The 21,966-nt window shown below is 27.1% G+C and overlaps 1 protein-coding gene across 3 annotated transcripts; it reads right to left on the bottom strand.

Moving 5' to 3' along the window:
- Positions 1-278: 278 nt before the first annotated feature.
- On the bottom strand, positions 279-21,290 carry cora (erythrocyte membrane protein band 4.1 like coracle). Of its 3 annotated transcripts, XM_089222311.1 has the most exons (17): positions 21,059-21,289; positions 11,092-11,230; positions 10,798-10,945; positions 10,609-10,729; positions 10,364-10,543; positions 9,953-10,291; positions 9,710-9,882; positions 9,493-9,641; positions 9,255-9,353; positions 6,401-6,489; positions 6,138-6,336; positions 3,071-4,129; positions 2,877-2,990; positions 2,645-2,764; positions 2,257-2,373; positions 1,986-2,144; positions 279-1,915 (listed from the first exon to the last, which is right to left on the bottom strand). In XM_089222311.1, exons 2-17 carry the CDS (start codon positions 11,218-11,220, stop codon positions 1,736-1,738), a joined length of 3,375 nt encoding a protein of 1,124 aa, XP_089078437.1. In that variant the 5' UTR covers positions 11,221-11,230; positions 21,059-21,289; the 3' UTR covers positions 279-1,735. The 3 variants fall into 3 exon arrangements, with proteins under 3 accessions (XP_089078437.1, XP_089078439.1, XP_089078438.1); XM_089222313.1 differs by lacking the exon at positions 2,257-2,373 and having other exon boundaries at positions 21,059-21,290; XM_089222312.1 differs by lacking the exon at positions 9,255-9,353 and having other exon boundaries at positions 21,059-21,288.
- Between the last annotated feature and the right edge of the window lie 676 nt (positions 21,291-21,966).

Genomic DNA, 21,966 nt, shown 5'->3' with positions numbered 1-21,966 from the left:
AATTGTTGGAAAATTTTCATTTTTCATCTAATGAACATTAAAAAGTAGATACACTAGATACACAATAATAGAATCTTGTATAATATGTTTATATATTATTCTTATTTTTCATTATAAAGATGTCATTTTTGTTTCTATTTACTAATAATATTATTATATAGTTTCATGATGAATATAAAATACTATAATTTTTGGTCGATGATAAACATTTTCAATAGCAAAACAATATCACATAATATTAATAAATAATAATAATAATTTCATACAATCGGTCAAGGTTTAAGTATAGACGAATGCAATTTTATTTATATAATATATATATATATATATATATCATGAATATAATAAACAATTGGTTCAAAACTCATAAATAAATATATAAATAAATAATTGTAAAAATAAATAAATTAAGAAATGTGAGTTCTTTTAAATTAATTAAAATTCATAAAATGCCAACGTTTCAATAACAACACAACACTAATGAATGCAATTGGATTCAATATATCATAATTGAATTGACACTTAAATTGACTAAACTACACTGAGTTATAATACAATGCAAAAACGCCAATCCAATTCACAGTAGTCTTTCAAAAATAAATTTATAAGACAAGAACAACTATACTATAATGTATGTTTGATGAACAATAAATAATGATAAAAGATTATCTGAATATTGAAATCCAGCACATTACATTATTTTTCATAGTTATAATAACAATTTAAAAGGCCGCAATATTAATTTTATATTATACTTTTCAGTATTACTTGACATTCGTATACATTTATTTAGGGTGGTTCAAAAAAAAAAAAAAAATAGATACATTTAATGTTTAATACAATTTAAGATTGACAATGTGGTATAACAAATCTAAAATAAGAATTTATTAATTATTAGAAATTTAGTTGAGAAATTATAATATAATTGTCAATACAACAATTTTGTTTTAACTTTAAAAATTATTATAAATAATAAAAAATATAAATTAATAGCATATTTTGTAAAAAAATATAAATATACTTACAAAAATTATAACTTAAAGGTATATTTGATTAATGTTATAATCAAATTTTAGAACACAAACATTATTTCCAATTAAAGGAACTGATATGTTGGAAAATAATTTTAAGACAATTTTACTCATTCCTCTCCTACTCGTTTATATTATTTTCCTTAGCGTAGCTAAAACACAATAATTAAATATTTATTTGAACCACCCTTTTTAAGATACAACATGAAATTGTAAGACTTAGACAATGATGTTTTTTAAACTAAAGCACGAATAAATTGTAATTTATAATATAACATAATAATATTAGAGTAACAAAAACTATAATAGTATGTAACATTTAAATACTTATTGGAATGTTACAATATTTCAGGACGTTTGTGAAACGGAATAGCTAATCATTAAAATATACACAATAAACACATTAAAAATATGGATGGAATCTTCAGAAATCATAATAATACAAAATTTAAATATATTATTGTTCGATTACAATACACGTAATTGATTCATAATAAACTAAAGAATAAAATAGTAAAAAATAATAATAGGCCACATAACAAGCGTGAATAAATAAATAAACAAATTCAATTAAACAATAATTAGAAAGATGATAAATGGAATGTCAAATGTTTCAATAGAACACACAAAAATAAATTTAAATATATTATATTGAAGGAGTACAAACTAAAAATAAAAAAGGCGAGTCTGTTATTGCTTTTTGTTCATGTTTGTTGTTGCTGTTGAATTTCAATTTTTTCTACAGTCATATCAGGATTCATTTCTGTAGCTTCTTGAATGGCGTCAGCCAATGCTTTATCATGATCAATTGGATCACCATCACTCTGTATGGTTATTTTTTGTTCAACTCTTGTCTCGACAACACCATCTTTTTCAGTTTTGTACTTAAAAATGATAGTAAAAATTTTAAATTTTAAAAATAACTAAAATATGTTCCAATTATATTTTGCTTACTGTTACAGTTTCAACAGTTCGTGTTTTGCTTGAAATAGCCTGTGTTGAGACAATTTCTCCTGAGAGAGTGTACGACTTGTCATTAGCCGTGATGTTTATGTTATGTCTTTCTTCAGCAGAGTTTGAACCAGCCGTCACATGTTCGGCCTTAAACTCATTCTAAAAAAAAAATAAATTAATAATTGACTAACACAATAATTATTATTAAACATAAGTGGGTACTTCAATATTATTTATATTAACATCTCGTTTTAAGCAAACAGTTCAATACCTGAAAATTGCTATTATAATATCCTAGCCCATTGGACTCATCTAATGGGCCTTCAACATCAATTGGTGTGCCTGAATCGTTTGAGCTAAGACTAGAACTACTTGAAGCTCTACTTAGCTGGACATGCAATAACGTACAAAAAATATAAAAATTAAAACATGCTAACAAAATCTTTTATAAAAAATAATATACATTAATTTTTATGCTTCAAAAAATTAGTAATATTTGTGCTATATAATGTATTAAATAACTTGTTGTAAAAACATTTAAATATTGATAAAAACCAAAAACTCAACATAATTAATCTGAAATTTAAATTACAAAATTACTTGCATAAAAATACAAATTAAGATTCAAATATATACAAATAGAAGCGAAACAATTTTACCTCAACTTTTGATTCTGGTGCAAGAATTGTTGATGTAGATATGACTTCTTGTGTAACAGTTCGTTGTTCTTGACGAGTACCACTGGTTGTTGTTGTATGAGCCACCGTTTTTTCTTCGACCTAACTCAATAAGTTAATTGATTAATATCATAACACTTAACACTAACAGAAGAATATCTTCTCAACACAACAAATAAACATGTGCTAATAATAAAATCTACTTCACAAATACCTGACTAGTTTTAGAATTTTTTTCCAAATCCTGATGAGTAGTTGCTGTACGAGTAGTAACTGCTGTTGCCTTTACGTATGGAGGCCTACCAGTAGCTGTGTCCAAACCTTCAGCCTAAGCATAAGCAAAACAAAAAAACCATGCAAAAGTAAAAAAAAAAAATGTATAAGCCAAGTTTATTCAACTACTATTACCTTATTGTGCTGTGTTGATACAGTTACTTCACCAGATGTTAAGTCTTCAACTTTTTCTTCAATATTTTGAGTAACACCTTCTTTATCCTGGATCATTGTCTGTTTTGTTGTAGTTTTTACAATTAATGGTGCAGTACTAACTAGTGGTTTATCGTCTTCATAATTTTTTTTTTCATTATCAATGAAGTCTGATGATTCTTTTTTAAGGTCAATTTCGGTCTTATCTTTAGATCCTCTACCAAACGAACCTAATTTGTCCATAGCTTTTTCTAATACCCCTTTACTACTGTCATGTTCTTTTGATTTCTTATTCAAAACTCCTGATTTTGAATCAATTTTTTTCTTCTCAGTTTCCATAGTAGTTTCAGCACTGGCTGGGACAACTTTTTTTTCCAATATGGTTTTAGTAAATGCAACTTCACCAGTGGGTTTTACTTTTGTGTCAATATTAGTTTTAGGTTCTTTTTTAACTGATTCTTCTTTGTGAACTGCCGACTGTACATAATTAATTCCTGGTGTTTTAATACCATCGGCAGCCACTTTTTCCATGAACGTTTTTCTCTTTTCTGCTGCGGTTTCTGCAACTTTCTTTGCCTCTCCAGGTGCATAATTAAACGCAAGGCCTTGTGCTCTTTTACTAGGAGATGTTGGGATTTCAGAAATATTTTCTTTTGACTTTTCCATGTTATTTTCATAAGTGAATCCACCGACTGGCTTACGTTTTTTTGTAGCACTGTGTTCATCTTCCGTGTAATTGTATGTTTTAGTAAAACTTGGTGAAGTGGAAATAGCAGATACATTAACAGTAGTTTCAGCAATCGAACGATCAGCAAATGTAGCATTTGACGATAAATTGGAAGTAGTGCTGTCAACTGTTTTGAGACTTGTTTTTGATTCTTTTTTTGGTTTTTTTAGATCTTTTTTGGTTTTTAATTTGAATTTATCTAAGCCTTTTGGGGACTCGGGTTCAGTACTTGTATCAAGGCTGTTATCAGCTTTCAATTTCTCTTTAGATTTTTTAGATTTTAAACTAAAACTGCTAAAAATACCTCCAGGGCTCTAAAATAAAAACAAACCAAACAACATGGATACTAAGAAAATGCATACAAGTATACTACAACAGGGGCGTCATTTGCAGTATTGTAGGCTATGTCAATGCATACCTAAAATTTATCAAGATGCAATTTGGCCCAGACTATAATTCTTCTGCGCTGGACAAAGATTAAACTTTTTCTATATGATTGGTCTAAAGCATTGCCATCTATTATCTATGACCATAAGCTGTAGTAGGTATAGTGGGTTAGTTATGTTATGTCAGATTTCTAACCTATTTATAATTTATAGCAATTCAGAACAAATAAGTATAATCCCTATGCCTTAACAATATAACATGTTCAAAATTAAACCATTGAATAATACATTATATAGGATGTCCCGTGAGGATTTACCCATTGCGATATCTCCCGAAATAATGGTGATATCGAAATTCTGGTTTTGTAATAAGACTCACAGGGATAAGAACTACAATTATTTCATATTTTAATTTATTTTAATGTTTTGATAAAAAGTTAAAAATATATTTTTTTATTTAATTATTTCAAAAAAAATTAAAGATAGTCATTTTGTTGAGTTTATTTTTCTGAAAATATTGACGTTTCAAAATTTTATTTTCATTAATTTTCTGATTTTTAATTTTTTTTTTAGTTTCAAGAAAAATTGTGAATTATTTAACACCATAATGTTATCAAACGCATGTGACCTGCCACGCCGCGCGCATTCCCATATGGCCAGCTGAATACTTTCCGTGTTCCTAATAGTTATAAATTTATAATCATATTTTATTTCTTCAAAACTGGAAAAAATATTAAAAATCAAGAAATTAATGAAAATAAAATTTTGAAACGTCAATATTTTCAGAAAAATAAACTCAACAAAATGACTATCTTTAATTTTTTTTGAAATAATTAAATAAAAAAATATATTTTTAAATTTTTATCAAAACATTAAAATAAATTAAAATATGAAATAATTGTAGTTCTTATCCCTGTGAGTCTTATTACAAAACCAGAATTTCGATATCACCATTATTTCGGGAGATATCGCAATGGGTAAATCCTCACGGGACATCCTGTATATATAATATATAATATAAAATAATAAAATAATGGAATATGTTTGTGAGCACAGATTAATATTAAAAATTAATATTAATCGGTGGTTGTCAGTGTACGATATTGATATTAGATTTATTGAGCGTAGCGAGAAAAATTTTTTGTTTGTTATAACTTTCGTCTTTATTATGTTGACCTGCTGAAAATTTTTTTGGCCTGCCTTCTTATTAGCATGCGTTTCAAATAATTGAAATGACACCCCTGTACTACAAACCAGAATAACTTATAAAATATAATTACTAAAATACTCAATTATAATATACCATATTCACTCATATTAAGTAATCAACTATTTTTCTTTAAATCAAAAAACAAAAATGTATAGTTTAAAACTAAAAATTAAAAATAAAATAATTTTCATTACACAAGAATATAAAAATAAATAATAGAGTAATAAAATAGAAACAGATTTTTATACAACAAAATTAAATAGATTAAATTGTTTAAAACAATATAACAATGACGCTCAAGATTATTTTAATAACAGTCGATCAACCACTTGGCATGAACAAGCATAATTTTTATCTAACATATGATGTTTTATGATTTAGTCTTCAAATGATTATTAAGACCATGTTTTTTTTTTAATTTTCTCTCAATAAATCTCAATTTGTTAGTTTATCCAATTTACTTTTTTAATAGTAAATAATATATCTAAGTTATATCTAAGAAGAATAAAACAAAATATATGGAAAAAACTGGTTTATGTACTAAAAATTGTTTAAACTTTATACATTTTTTATCAAATTTAACATACCTTTTAATATTCTAATAAAAATATTTTGTACATAAGAATCTGTTCCTCAATAACACATTCTAGACTAACACATCTAGTACAAAAATACTAAAAGTTATAAGTTCAAAATTAAAATTTTTTTGTAAAACTCCATGCTCACCTTAAGTTTGGACTTTTCACTATCTTTAGTAGAATCTGCTTTTGAAATATCTAATGAGTTGATGCCTGAAATATCAGCACTTGTGTTAGTATCGTTTGCAGACAAGGCTTCACGTTCTTTGGCTATAAAACTTGTAGTTTTTATAGATGGAGAAGTTTCACGATTTTCTTTTTCATCATCTTCTTCAACGCCAATACCACTGAATTCAAAATAGCATATTTAATAAGTTTGTTAATTATTAAGTTAAGAATCAACAACCATACTTTGAAACTTTAGATGTATCTTTGTCTTTTTTTCTTCTCATGAAATTAAACGATCCTGTAGGTAAAACAGCAATTCCTCCAATTGGTTTCTGAAAATAGGTTACAATATACTTATTATTTAGAATATATTAAAAATTAATAAGACATACAACTATACAAGCATTTAATCAGTATATAGTCTACTGCAGTTTGTATGTACAGTTTTAATAACTACTAAATAATATGACAAATAAGCTCAGATTACACTAAAATTAAGAAAAATTTAAGTATATTTTAGGGCTTATCATTTTTTAATTCAAATTCAAATGTTATAAAATAATAATGATTTCTTATAAATACAATCAATTACGTTATTACACACATTTTAAAAGCTATTTATAATAATTATTATAAATATTTTGGTCCATTGCACTGATAATATTTTAAGTTATTATAAGATGCAGTAATTTATGTATTATTTAAAATACCACCTGTATGAATTATAAGCCATGATATCATAAATAATAGTATTGATTTTCAGATAGAAAAACATGAAGTATACAAAATGTCCCGCGAGGATTTACCCATTGCGATATCTCACGAAACAATGGAGATATCAAAATTCTGGTTTTATAATACGATTCACAGGGATAAGAACTACAATTATTTCATTTTTTAATTTTTTCCTATGCTTTTGTAAAGTGTAAAAAATATATTTTGAAAAATAAACTCTACAAAATTGCTATGGTCAATTTTTTTGGAAATAATTAAATTAAATAATATATTTTTTAACTTTTATACCAAAACTTTAAAATATTAAATAATTGAAGTTCTTATCCCTATGAGCCTTATTACAAAACCAGGATTTCGATATCACCATTATTTCGGGAGATATCGCAATGGGTAAATCATCATGTGACACCCTGTATAAGTAATGAAATAATAAATAATCCTTATATTTATAACTAAATATTAAATTTACAATCCTATTTTACTATTTTAGTAATTTAACATAAAATTAGTTGAGAATATATTAAAATACAAAATACATATTAAATTACCTAGCTGCTTTCTATTTAGATAGTGTAAAACCATCTATTCTACATTACCTAACTAAATGATGATAACAGAAATAATATTGTATGGTTAAAATAGAATATTTTGACTATTTGAAATACAGAATATATTATTTATATTTAATTGGATCAATATTAAATTATAAGTTTAATCAAAATAAATGTACTTTGTCCGTATATTTTATTATCAAAATGTATCTACACTAATATTATTAAAAGGAAATATTTGATTATTTGTTTATATTGAATAGGCTCTGAAACTACTAGACCAATTAAAAAAATTGTTTTACCATTAGATTACCATTACATTATTCCCGATGAATATAGTCTACTTTTTACCGCAAAAAAATGCTTCATTTCTACGGGAAAACGAGTAATATGATAACGGTTAGTATGTATAATTATCCTTCCGTACTTATCTTTTCACTTAACTTCTAAAGGGCTGAACCGATTGGGTTGGAAATTTGGAATTTTATATGGGTATTTTCCATGGTTTCACAGACACGAATGTATTAAGCCTACCTAATCTATCTTTTTATATATTAACCACATTATTTAAGCAACATATTTTAATTTTTCTATCATTGTAATTCAGTAACTAGCAACTGTCCATTGTCGTCGTGTTTCTCTTGACGCTCGCGTTCCCACCATCACCACCACCTAATATACAGGCTAATTCCTGTTTAACCCACACCCATGTGCACAAATCTGTCACTAAGGTTCTTTCTTAACATGAATAGAATATAGATATCACTAATTTTCTAGTTGAACAATTTTTAATAGCAATGTCAGTTATTAATTAATAAAGAAACTTATGATGTTATACCCACTTGTGTAGTCCCTATCATACTAACACATTTATGGCAAATTTTATGTCCAGAAAATCTATTTTACATTTTACTCTATAATTATTAATATTAAAGTGAATACACTAATATATGCTTATAAATTTCACAATAATATGCACTTTACCTAAAATAAGCAAATACATGAAATATCGAACACAATTTCAATTTTTTTTTTTAATTGGGGGTTGGAGCTTTGAAACAAGGGCCATTAGCCTGTGGAATTGCCGGAGAGAGAACTATTGGTTTTGGTACTCGTGGATGTTTTTCGCAGAATTTCGAATTGGCACCCAAAAGTTTCTGCCATACCCCGGTGGAGGGCGTCAGCCTCTCTTTCCAGACACCATGAACTGCCCAGAAAGCGATGCCGCCCATGACTGGAATTCAAACCAGCGACGGTGACAACCGACACTTTAATCCGTCAGGCCACTCACCTCCAATTTCAATTTTCTCAAAACAAATTTTTATATCTTTTGTATAGAAAAATGTAGGACTACTTTGAATAAGATACAAAAAAAAAGCCCAAACCCTAATTATAATATTTTAAAACAACTATAGAAATACTATGTGTTGTTAATTAGTAATTAAATATTTTAGCAAGTTATTAAAATATACTAAAATCAGTTTTTCATTTAATTGTCTACACTTTAAGATAAGGCAAGTAATTGTACATTTTAGATAATAGACAAAGAACAATAAACCTCAATGAAATGTCCATAAAATGACAAAAATTGTTGCAAACATACAATATACAATTATTTAATTTTCTAATATGTGCGAAATTATTGCTAAGTTGACCTTGGGATAAACAAATTCTATCAAAAATAAAATAAATTTTAATCAACAAGATTGAAAATGGTCTATGATATAATAAATATTTTCAAGGTCAACAAAACATTAAATAATACATTATTATGAGTGCAATTATTTCCGAAAAGTCATCAAACTATATACCTTAGACTTATGATTGTCTGAGTTGCTCCGTTCAGCGTCGTAATTGCCTTCCTCAGTTACAGAGCTGTCGTGAGAACTTATGCTCACTTTTTCTTTCAGCTATTATTAGTGTTCAATAACAAAAGTTAGTTACAAAATAATGATAAGAACTTATAATTTTTAAAATGAAGAATTTAACTATTGAAACTTATGTAGGTAGTATCTTATATTTATAACTATTTTTGAGATGAAATAATACCTTTTGTTTATCACTTTTGTTTGACTTTCCACCTTTTCCAATGTTGTTTTCTTTGTCAGAAACTCGATCAGGAGGATGAGACATTGTGTGTCTTTTAGACTCAGGTTCCATTCCAAAATCTTCTCCCAAGTGCCTGGTTCCTCCTAAAGCTATAAGTTAGAATATTTATTTAATTAAAATATAATTTAAAGGTGACAACATAAACACAATTACTTACTATCCATGCTTCTAGAAGTTAATGTTCTTCCACTTAAACTTCTTTGAAATTTTGGTGCAGGTCTCTCAATTGGCGTTTTCTTAGATTCATAATGAGTACGACCAGAATAACGGAATCTTGAACCTAAACGAGGAAATAATCCAAGTTTTTGTGTTGGTTCAGGGGTCATCAGCCTAATACATGTTTATTATAAACCAAATTATTTTTAATATTTTTAAAAATTAATTTTATAAAAGTACAAACCTAAAGAATGTATGATGTTCAACACATGTTTTCCATAGTTTTTTAGCAAGTCTATGGTTTGGCAACTTAAATCCAACTGTAGCCTCTTGCTGTTCAAATTCACCTGGGCGGATTTTAATGTAGTAATGATTTCGCTTATAAGAAATTTTCAATATTTTAGGCCAAGCAAAACGATTGATGCGTAAACGATCCCTATGAACGAGCAAACCAGAGGAACATACTCCCAACATTATATCTACACCTTCGGAATCTTTAGCAGGGTGTAAATCCACACCATACATGGCCAATTTTTTGGCATTGTTCAAATAATTTAACTCTGCTTCTGCTGGTGTTTGACCCCTAATTTATAAAACGTAATGAATAATGATAATATAATTTGTTTTACAATAAATTCACATGGTACAATCTTACTTGTGTGTCCTATGAAGTTCCATAACCTTTTCTTCAAGCTCAGGTGATTGATTCGGAGCAAACTTAAACTCTTTCAAATAATTTGTGTTATTTTTATGTTCATCAATGTCATAATCTCCCAATTCAGACTGAACCAAATATGAACCCAACAGTGCATGGGTGACAAAAGAACAAGGCAACCTAGTAAACAATTAGGTTTTAAATATTTGTAACAGTTATTATTAATAATAATTATAGGTACATACTTTCCATTGAGAATATCATTTCTTATTTGTAAACATAGTTGATAACGGGTGATGTCTTCTTGAAGTTGATTAGGATCAGGAGGGTAAAACTTCATTTCAAAATTAAACAACCATGGTTCACCTAAAAGTAAACAATAAGAATTAAAATACAGACATTATGACTAAATAAAAATTAAAAATATTGCTAACTTTTTAAAAACTTCCCAATGCGTTTATCCATTTCAAGCCAATTATGAGGATCCCGTCTATCTTCATAAGATAAACCAAAATAATCCCGTTCTAATAAATTTAGCCGATCACATATTTGATCTAATAACTCCTGGCCTTTAGCTTTCCTCTACAATATACAAACATATAAGAAAATAATTATAAACCTCTATAAGTAAATAAAGTATTTTTTTATCAATAAGATAGATAAATATATTAATAATATATATTTTAATTAAAATATAAAGTAAATGAATTAATTATATAAATATTTACATCAATTTGAACATCTAAATATGAACCATCTAATAAAAGAACACGAGCTAAGGCAGTCTTCCCTTTACGAATTGATTTCTTTTTAGGTGAAACATTGCCATCTGATGATTCGTTCTCCATTGCCGTCATTGTATTATACCTATAAACAGTTAGGAAAATTATTCACTTTGTAATAATTCAATTAATACAATATATATATATATATATATAATATATTGAACAGTAATATTACTATTAAGCTATTAATAGCTACTTGCTAGGTATTAGAAAAATAGTGAGGAATCATGACTTAATGAAATTCCATATAGCATAAATTTCTGACTAATTAATTGACGTATTATAATCAGTCAACGCAATACAGAATTTAAAAAATTAATTAATTCAGTTTATCAACTAGATTATATCATTATAGTCATTACAGAGACAAAATTAAAAATGCCTAGGTATATATGAGTAAAAATAATATTTGTATCGTTTTTTAATAACTTTTGCAAATACTATCCACTTATAAGTTATAATATCTATTTATGTTATTCTATTTCGTAGTAATACTATCTAAAACTCTAGAATTCCAAGAAAATCTAAACTCAAGGTGTGTCATTTTCAACTTGCCAGCATCCAGTAGTTTAAATTAATAGGAAATGTGTAGCCAACGTCAAATATCAGCGTATTTAAATTTTAAACACGCACGACACGGCAGAGTAGTGAACGCACCATAAAACTTTTTTATTGGCGATAGGACTAGTGAACCAAGCCTTAGACATAGTTGTTTTCAGGATGCAATGATTTGTGAAGGCTCTTTCAAATACATAATAGAATTAATACCAAGTTGAATAAAAAAACTCAACTAACAGTAACTATTAACCAAAGGCCCAAACTTTAAAATTCTGCAAAACAATCGACAGACTTGATAAATTTTCTTTTATAGTAAATGTGCATACTTTTTTATTATATACAAAAGACATAACAAATGCATTTATAAAATATAGATGAAATATAATATGGGTGGTATAAAATTGAAATAACAATTTTAAGAATTAGTGTAAATAATAGTTTCAAAACCATTGAGTTTATTTTTAATTGTTTAATAATAAAATGGAAGTATGAAAAAAAAATAGTAACATGAAAACGAAAACACTACTATTAATTATTTATAGATTTAATCATAAAAATATGTTAAAATGTAAAAATAATATTAATACATTTAAAAATCAATAAAATTATTTAAATAATAATTGAATTGGGAATTTCGAAAAGGGCCCATCCCGAATTTTTACCAAAATAGATTTTTTCGCATTTTTTTCATTTACACATATAGACCGATATTTTATGAGCGAAAAGGGACCATATCCGTTTTCTATTGTGTTGAAATAAACATCCTATTTTTACAAAAATTTCGAAAACGACACAAGATTAAAAAGACTATCAGTTTTTTTGAGTTTCCTAAAAAATTCTAATTTTCAGATATGTTTCATGGTAATTGACCACCAGTCCTACTCATAACCTAACCTAAACTGCACAAAATAAAAATTTATGAGCTCCGACACTCCGACTATACAAAATTTTATTATTTTTAGCCGCCAAAATATTGTTTGCTATGGAAATTTTCACGCCTTAGAAAGCGGTCATAAACCTGTCAAACGTGCTATTTTTAGACTTTTAGTGGACACTACTAAGTCAATTACAAAGGTTACCTTACCTTCAAATTCAAAAAAATAAACAAGCTTCGCATTTCCCTCTGTAGATAAACTAAAATCTCAATAACTATAATAATATAATGTTATATTGTTATATATACAAATTACAAATGTAAAATCTACCAATATAAACACTACTTCCAATATGAACTTTCCACCAAAAAGGTTATATAAAATACTATACGAGTATTTAATGTTTGAAAAGAAAATTTTATACGTATCCAATTGATATGATGATAATTGTATTTTTAGTATTGGTAATAAAAATCTACAAAATTATTAAATCATGGACTATCAAACAAGAGTCACGAATCTAGAAATACTCAAATAGCTGAGCGTAACCACCCTCATTTCATAAATTGATCCCTAGCATGTTTAGTTTCAGTTAATTTTGTACTTTTACATAATATTTACATAAAATGAAGGTTATCGGGCTCGGGAAAAAATGAAATTAATGAAAATGTAATATAAGCTAAATATATTAAAATGTTCAACATAATATAAAAATATAAAGTCATTCATAAAGTGTTAGTATGCACGCACACCAGTTTTATAATAGCACTTTTGATTATCAAACATGGATAAAGGTAGAACAATAATTATAATAATAATACAATAGATTTAATAACGGTTTTCCACAACAATATAGGACACTGTGAGGTAATTTAACGAATTTAATATTATTCTACAAAAATAAAAACTAAAGAATACGGTAATGGTTTACTGTGGTTTATTGTCTATAGATGACAGTTTATAACTGAATTCATAAAAATAGAACAATTTACATAATATAGTATTATATGAATTACAACACAAATGGTATCAAATAAAATTTAATTATTATTCTAAATAATAACACTGTCTAGTATCTACTCTACCATTCTCCGTATACGCCATACGGTAACTGTTTGATTGATAATTAAATAAAAATGCTGCTAAGTATACAAACAATATATATTTAATAATAATATAAATAACCCAATACATGAAGAATCACAGTTCGCAGGTCAAAAAAACTAAAATGTGCAAATCAATATACTCCTGGACCCTGGTTATACAATATGTATCATGTATATAGAAGTACATTATAAAAGATGTTCCAAATTATCGTGATAAACAAGAAATACATCTTTCTTATTTGTTCAATATAATAGATTATTAATAGAAAATAAGTTTATTAAATACAATAATAGAGTTCAAGCATAAGTGGAAAAAATGTAAGACTAGTGACTAATTAACAGATAAATATTTATAGAAAAATTTGATTACCTATTATACTTTAAAATATTTTTTAGAATGGTATTGGTTCACACAAAATCGTTTTAAATAATAATACAACACAATACTATAATACAATAATGTTGTAATTATTTAATCTATAATGGTAGATCTTGACTGTACAATATGTCTTTTTTTATATATATATATTTTTTTTAAAGTAATATACAATCTGCATCATTAATACAATAAGAATATATGCTAAGAGCACATTCACAGGAAAATAATTTGATAAAAGGAGCCACCCATTTATGACACTTTCTATGATTACTTAATATTCACTTAATATATATATATTTTTTTATAACAAATCACGACACCACTTGCACTTTAGGCGTCTTGGAGGATTACCCGGTGGCCGGTATGGCAATTTTTTAATAAGTGGATTCGAATGAACGCTTTAGGTGGTTGAAGAATCTTTTATAGAAACATTTGGATTCCTTAGCTATTGTTTTTAGTTTTAGGGATGAATGAAGGGAAAATTTAAAATATGTAAATAATATTTAATTGTTTAACTTTAGTTTCCCTATAAAATATTCAGCAGATTACTGAGAATTACCCGCCACCCTATAAATACTTGGTTGTTTGAAATCCTTTTATAAATAGAATAAAGCATGTGTCAGTGATAAACTAATAAATTATAATAATATTTAATTTCTAGACTGCCGTGTGTTGTGTTTGATATATTCAGCAGTTTTCTACAATAATGTTTACAATTTGAATATTTTAATCCTTTAAGCCATCATCAATAGCCAGCACACTTAAAAATAAAAGATATAGTATAAAATCAACTGGTATAACACTTTAAAAGTTGATGCTCGTAAGCTTAAAATTAAAATTAAAACATGTACAAGCCGTCAATAACATTCGAAGTCACGGTTAATAAACAAATGTCTCTTGAATTTTGAAAAATAACTTAGTATAAGTTAAAAATCGTGATATTAAACTGTCACTATTAAACTAACATTGACCTATTAATAAATGACAGAATGACCAGTTAAATACTACACATACATTTTATATGCGGAGATGCGTGTTTAACATTAATAAAAGAATAAAAGCCATGCAAATACAACAACACTGTATTATTGTACATAACACATATAACCCGATGAAGGTACAATTAAAGTTACGTGAATAAACGTCATACAATAGCAAAGATACTACAATTTGAATTTTTTCTAATCCTGTAGGCTATAGCTGCATTTTAATATTGATTTATGCTTAAACCTGTTGCAAAACTTGGAGACAAAATAAAATAATTTCCTAAGTAAAATAAACAAAATATACTAATATTTTGAAGTTGAATTAAAGCTATAATATACCAATTTGAAAAATGCAACAACTCGTACATTTTAAGAAGTGAATGCTATTATTATTATTAAATCACTAATAAATACAAAATGTATGTATGTATAATATAAACTCAAGATGTATAGTAAAGTTATGCTCTTGAATCTGAGTTATGCCTACATACTCATACAATTTCACTGCCTATTGTGTTTTTAGTTTTCACATTTTACTAATAGTTTGTTCGATATACACAGAGGACAAATGAAAGAGAACTATCATAAAGGAAAGGAGTGGCGCTCACGCACGTGTTTAAAGTCAATAACCGCTTCAATATTTCATGTATTCTTTGCGCACACTGCTAAGTTGACACGAAACTAAATAATTCCCAAAGGGTAATTTTTTAACCCTTTGAATATTATTCTATATGATCGATAATATTATTATATTTAGACTTCTGCAGTTATTATTGTTATTCACTTGCTGTAATATACGTAAGTATCACAATACATTTTAATAATATAATAAATTACTGATAAAGACTATGATTTTACTTTATACTAACGGATGTTTGAAATTAATTATTCACATAAGTTACATATAATATAAGATAATAAAATAGTTGAAAAGCTAAAAGCCACATCATGTAATTAAATTTGTACCTATTTGTTGAATATCTATATGAACTAGCAAACGATAAGCAACAATTTGAACAATTTAAAACACGATAACAAAATACACTATACTTCATAAATGGGGTAATTAGATATTCGAAATAATAAAGGCATTCCGTTTCGCTCTGAAAGATTTATTTTTAAATGAAATGAGTGATGACACTAATAACTGTGGTTTTAGATATCTAAAAAGACGACGACGATTCAGTAAGACTTCAACAGCATCATTATTCATTCCTTTAAATAGTGCATGACAATTCGCAGCTATTAAATTATTATCTGAGGGGTGTGGCAAATTGGTGAAAAATTTTAGGTCACGATCACAACAAAAAATGTACTCATAATAAGGCATAAAAAAACAATTTATGTTTCATTGGAGCTTACTAGAATATTCCTGGCCAACATTAAAAGTATACATGATTAGCTAAAATTTTGAATATTAGTTTGAGTAGTTATTTTTAAATTACCTAAAACGAACAGCGGAAGAACTTGTTATTTCAGTTAAAATGGATAAGCAATAAGCTAAATTTACAGATAAGTAGTAACACAAATTAAAACAAAACAAATGGGCGTTACAAACAGATAGTAGTTAGTACTGTTAGTAGTCACTAGTCAGTAGTTATAGAATAGATATATGTATTAAACCAGCATACTGTTTATATTTACCTGTGGGTATATTAAATGGAAAGGCAAGTGAAATCAGTGTTCTAGGTGTCGAGACAGTTTATAGCAGGATAGCAGCAACAGTATGAAAAGATGAAGAAAAAATTGAAAACTCGTTTTAAACGCGTGCTAAAACGGACTGTTAATTTATAGCTGGTCTGAGTTGTTCAGGATCAGCGAGGTCAACTGAGTTCCAGAGAAGCATGTCATACTTATTCTTGTACAGACAGACCCGTACGGTTTCCGGGAGATGGCAGAAGTAATAATATAACATATTATAGGAAGTACGTGCGAACGACAATCTAAGTGAACAACATGAACGTTTTCGTTCGTTTATGTTTGAAAACTGTCAAAATCGATAATCTTGGAAGATTAAGATGAGTTTTTTAAAAGCTATTATTCTACATTCAACGTGTTCTAAATACAAATAAAATGGTAAAACTTGATCATAATCTAATAAACTATTAAGTTATTTAGTTAACGATATAAGATATATTGAAAATAATTTTACTAGCGTAGTAAACCTTAATCATAATTATTATATCACAAATTTTTACGTATAATTATATAAATGATAAAAGACAAGAGTACTGTATTATTTAAAACCATATCACTACCATTGTCCTATATTATACATTTACAAAATTATTAAACTATAATATATAATGTATAAATAATGCTTTTATTCTAATATTAGTTAAAATGCATGGTATACGTTTATTTTTACTGTAACTATGTAAATGGATTTCATTGTACTTTCAAGGGTATATACTATGTTAAATAAGGTTTCTAAAATCTATTTTATAAAAAAAGTCATAACAATAGGTAGTATTATCTTTTATGTTATTTATAACCAATTCTATATCGAACTAATTTTAAATTTGCTTATTTTTATTAGATATATAGGGCATCTATAAATAAAATAATCGCCTTTAATGTAAATGTCATGAACTCAATAATATAGGTAATAAAATATAATAGGCACCTACAGAGACACCTACTTATTATTATAACTTGAATTTTGAATGAACAATCAAGGCTCTTAGTAAATATCCATGATAACTGTTCTCAACATATATTATGTAGGTCGGTCTAAAACCCACGGAATTTCTAAGTACTCGGACAATCGGAGCCAAATTAATATTATTTGATAATTATTTGTGAACAGAAATTAGGAAATTTTTAATTTTTAAAAACAACTATTGTTTTCCGATTTGTATTTTTAATGGATTTTTAATTTAATTGAAAATTCTTAGATTAATAACGATCAGAAAATAATAAATAATCAATTAACTATCATCTTAGTATAATGTATGAGTACATATTTGGAAAAATAAATTACTATCAAGTGAAAATATAATCTTTAAATTTATTAAATAGGCATTGATTAGTCATGGGCGGAGTTTTGCAGCAAAATTACGATATGTTTTCTGCTTCATAACTTTAATTTAAACGTAAAATGCTATTAAAATAATGAACACCTAAAATAATATTAAATACTTTATTGAAGATTAATTAATTATACACTGACGTTTTTATAGAAATATTCAAGTCCAAATTATCGAATTGGTTATCATTCAATAAAACAATAAAATCAAAACATTCATACAATTAAAATATGTGTATAAAATACCGTTTTAAAAATTAAGATGAAAGGTTTTATTGAAGTAAATGCTTACTATCACTGACTAAAACATTTTTGTTTTTATAAAAATTAAGTTGGAAAATATACGAAAATTATTAATTTTTTTTAAATATTTAATTATTTATCATTAAAGTTGTGGTTTAAAAAAAATATTTATTGAAATATCACTGACATAGACAATTTTTATAAGTACCTAGGTACATTTTAAGAGTAGGATTGGATAGCTATTCCAAATTTATTTATTAGTTGTTTTAGTAATTTTTCAATAATATTGTAAGTAGTAAGTCTTTAACAGATATGCTTCAAGTGAAAACAACAACTACTTGTTAAGATAAATATTTTTATGTAATTTATATTGTTTCATGTTGAACACTATAAGCAAACTACAAAAAAATAGACTCACATAGATACAAACTGTTTTACAAACAAATTAAATATAACATTATATTCATAACTCATATCTTAGTATAATTATTCCTACTTTATTTGTTTAATAACAGTAGTAGATATCTACTATGAAATTGGTCTACAATCCTGTTACTTATAGATTACAAGGTAGGAGCAGTTTCCGTGTATATGACGACATCATGCAATTTATCAAAAATAACAATACAATGTTTTTTATCACCGGATATAATAATATTAAACATACATTATTAATTTCAATTTAGAAAAATAAATTGTTTTGAGCTTAACATTGAAGCATAATTTTCAGGTCTAATAAAATACCATGATTGTCTTTTAATTATCCATCGTAAGTAATAATAACTCTAATAATAATATAGTAGTACCTAAATTTTCTTGTTTAGATCTAACAAATTTCTAATTTGTATTAGGTACCTAGTTCTCATCATACCAACCTAGACTAATTTTCAATTTTTATTACAAGGGTTGTTACTTGCATAATTAGTTGAAGACTGAACTAAATTAAGTTTTTAGATCAGTATCTATAGACTATAAGTACTGCAAGCAACAGTGAATTAAGATAAACAAAGAAATCAAGCCTAAATAAAAAGCCTAAGATTTTAAATAAATAAGTTTTAATTGTTAAACTGTAATAGTTTTTACTGGAAGTTCTAGAATAATAAAAAAAATAAGTTAAAAATACCTAATAAATGCAGTTCTTAAGTTATACTAGTTAAACAAATGATGGTTTGAGGATGGATGAATTTTATCTAGCACACAGATTTCTGTGAGTTGCCTTTTTTTATAGATTAATAATTTAATTAGAAATAAAATAAAATGTAAGTTCACCTTAAAATGATATTGAAATCATACCATAAATTATAAAAAGCTAGTTGAGAGCAAGACCTGTAATTTTTCTCACAAGGACTATAGTCATTGTTTTAGTTTCATACATCTATTTCTTCACTATTTTTTATGGTGGATTAAATGAGGTTTTCAAAAAATTTATTTATTTATTATACCTACCTACAGTAGTAACAATAATATAAAGTTTAATAGTGCATGTTTTTGCATGTTTTGGGTGTTAAGGCATATTTGGCATATAGTCAATTTTTTATAGTTGTTAGCGCATATTAGGTATTTCATGAAAAAATTTTTTAGACAAATATTTGAAAAGTTTCTTGTTTCTTATTTATTTTCCCGTTTACAAAATGATAGTATTTCTATTTATTACCTATTGGCTAGTATTCTCCTGTGACTACCTAGAATAGTCGAAGAAATCCAAGACACATTTACAAAATTAGGACATCACAGAATTGAAATTAAAAAAAAACTAAAATATGTTTTGGACAAAAATATCGGGTACAACATAATTTGTAAAATTTCCAAAGTTTTAAGTGGCGAAGAAGACAATATTGCAAATTTAGATCTACCTGATGATATGACTGCAAACGATTTATTGTACTTCAAATATGCACCCCTTACTTCAGCAGATGTAGAAAGATCTTTTTCAATGCTCAAAAACTTATTGATAGACAATCGCCGATCTTTTAAGTTGGAAAACATAAAAAAAATGCTAATATACAGTGTAATTTCTTAAGTAAATATAATTTTTATAAATATTATATTAATATATCTCAAAATGAAATACCTAATATTAAATTCCAGATTTTTTAATTGTAGGTGCAGAATAATGGTGTACAAAAATTAGATAACAAAGACATATTATCATGAACTTCACAAGTACCTATTCATTTTTTTTTATTTTACTAATTAAATGTATAAAAATTAAAATTAATAAAACGCTTTTAAAATTAATGGATATATTCTTATTATTTTAAAATTTGCTCATGGTTTTTTACATAGTTCATATTTTCAGTGCATAATTTAATAATTTTAGGGCATATAAATGCATATTTTCGAACTTTTTAGTGCATATTTTAATGCATATTTTGCTAATTTTTAGGGCATGAATGCATGCTTATTTATGCATTTTTCAGTACATGAACTTACGAGCCCTGGTTATCATATATTATTTATATTAAATTATACAGATCTGTGACGACGAGTGTTGGAGAGAAATAGCAATTCGCGAGCCTGCCAAATCCTGTGGCCTACTTACTATACATAATATGCATCGAGGGGCCTGGGAGCGCGCGCGGGAAACCAATAATTGGTGCGGACGAACGATGACAGGGGTAAGTCAACTATCGTGTTTAGCTCGTTCGCTGGGATCCGTATTAATATTGGACCTATACGGCTATGCTTCGTAATACATAGCATCCGGACGACCGGCTTCTCGGTTGAGTACTCACCGGTTTTGAGCGAAATTCCTCGGCGACGACGATCAACGACGACGGTTCACCTGTTGCGGAATAACAACTATGATATTATTATGGTTTGTCGTTGGCGGGCGATCGAAAAAAAGGCGGACAAATGATTCGCAAAGCAAACAGAAGCGACGACACGGCGAACAAGTTGAAGTAATAACAAATTAACAACAACTGAAACGTAAACAACTCGGGCACAAGCACAACAGTTACTCGAATAAAAACCACGGGTGAACGGTATCTGTGCACAGGCGTGTCACCGTGGGCCGAGGGAATTTTTAGTACAGTGAAGCCAACGCAACGGTAACAATGGTAATATCACGATCTACGGTGTCTCACCTGTTGTTATTCGCCAAGGACGGGACTCCGGTCGGTGGTTAGTGTAGAATTATAAAAAAAAATAGTATCATAAAACAGTATAGAACTTACAACTATAGAAGCATTAGAAGCGTTAGAACTTAGAAGCGACACTCTGCTTGTTGGTCGATCTCTGATGGTTTAGTTGTTAGTGTTAAAGTTGTAAATGATTTAAATGTTAGTATAGAAGTCTGTAGTCTGCACAGTTGCATTCTGGTTTTAGCCTAAAACTTTTAGACAGATACCATGACTAAAGAAAATATAAATATTTCTATTCTAAATGTTTATGTAAAGTCCCAACGAACCAAGCAAATATCTATAATAGACTATATTAATAGTAAATATTAGATAATATTATAAGTACATAATATAATAGTACCTACCTATAAAAGCGGGTAAGTCGTGGATGTCGCTCTGCTGTACAGTAGATTACAAGTGGGTTACTGTAATGGATGGAATTAAATTTGAATCCAATGATATTATATAATTGTAAACGAAAAACAATTCTAAGCGGAGACGGTTTATCTGTCTAGGAT

Source organism: Diuraphis noxia, unplaced genomic scaffold (genome assembly GCF_037042655.1).
Source record: "Diuraphis noxia isolate RWA-SAM2 unplaced genomic scaffold, SU_Dnox_SAM2 contig0003, whole genome shotgun sequence".
Taxonomy (NCBI): domain Eukaryota; kingdom Metazoa; phylum Arthropoda; class Insecta; order Hemiptera; family Aphididae; genus Diuraphis; species Diuraphis noxia.
Note: the sequence above shows the minus strand (reverse complement) of the source record. Positions and strands in the feature narration are given on the sequence as shown.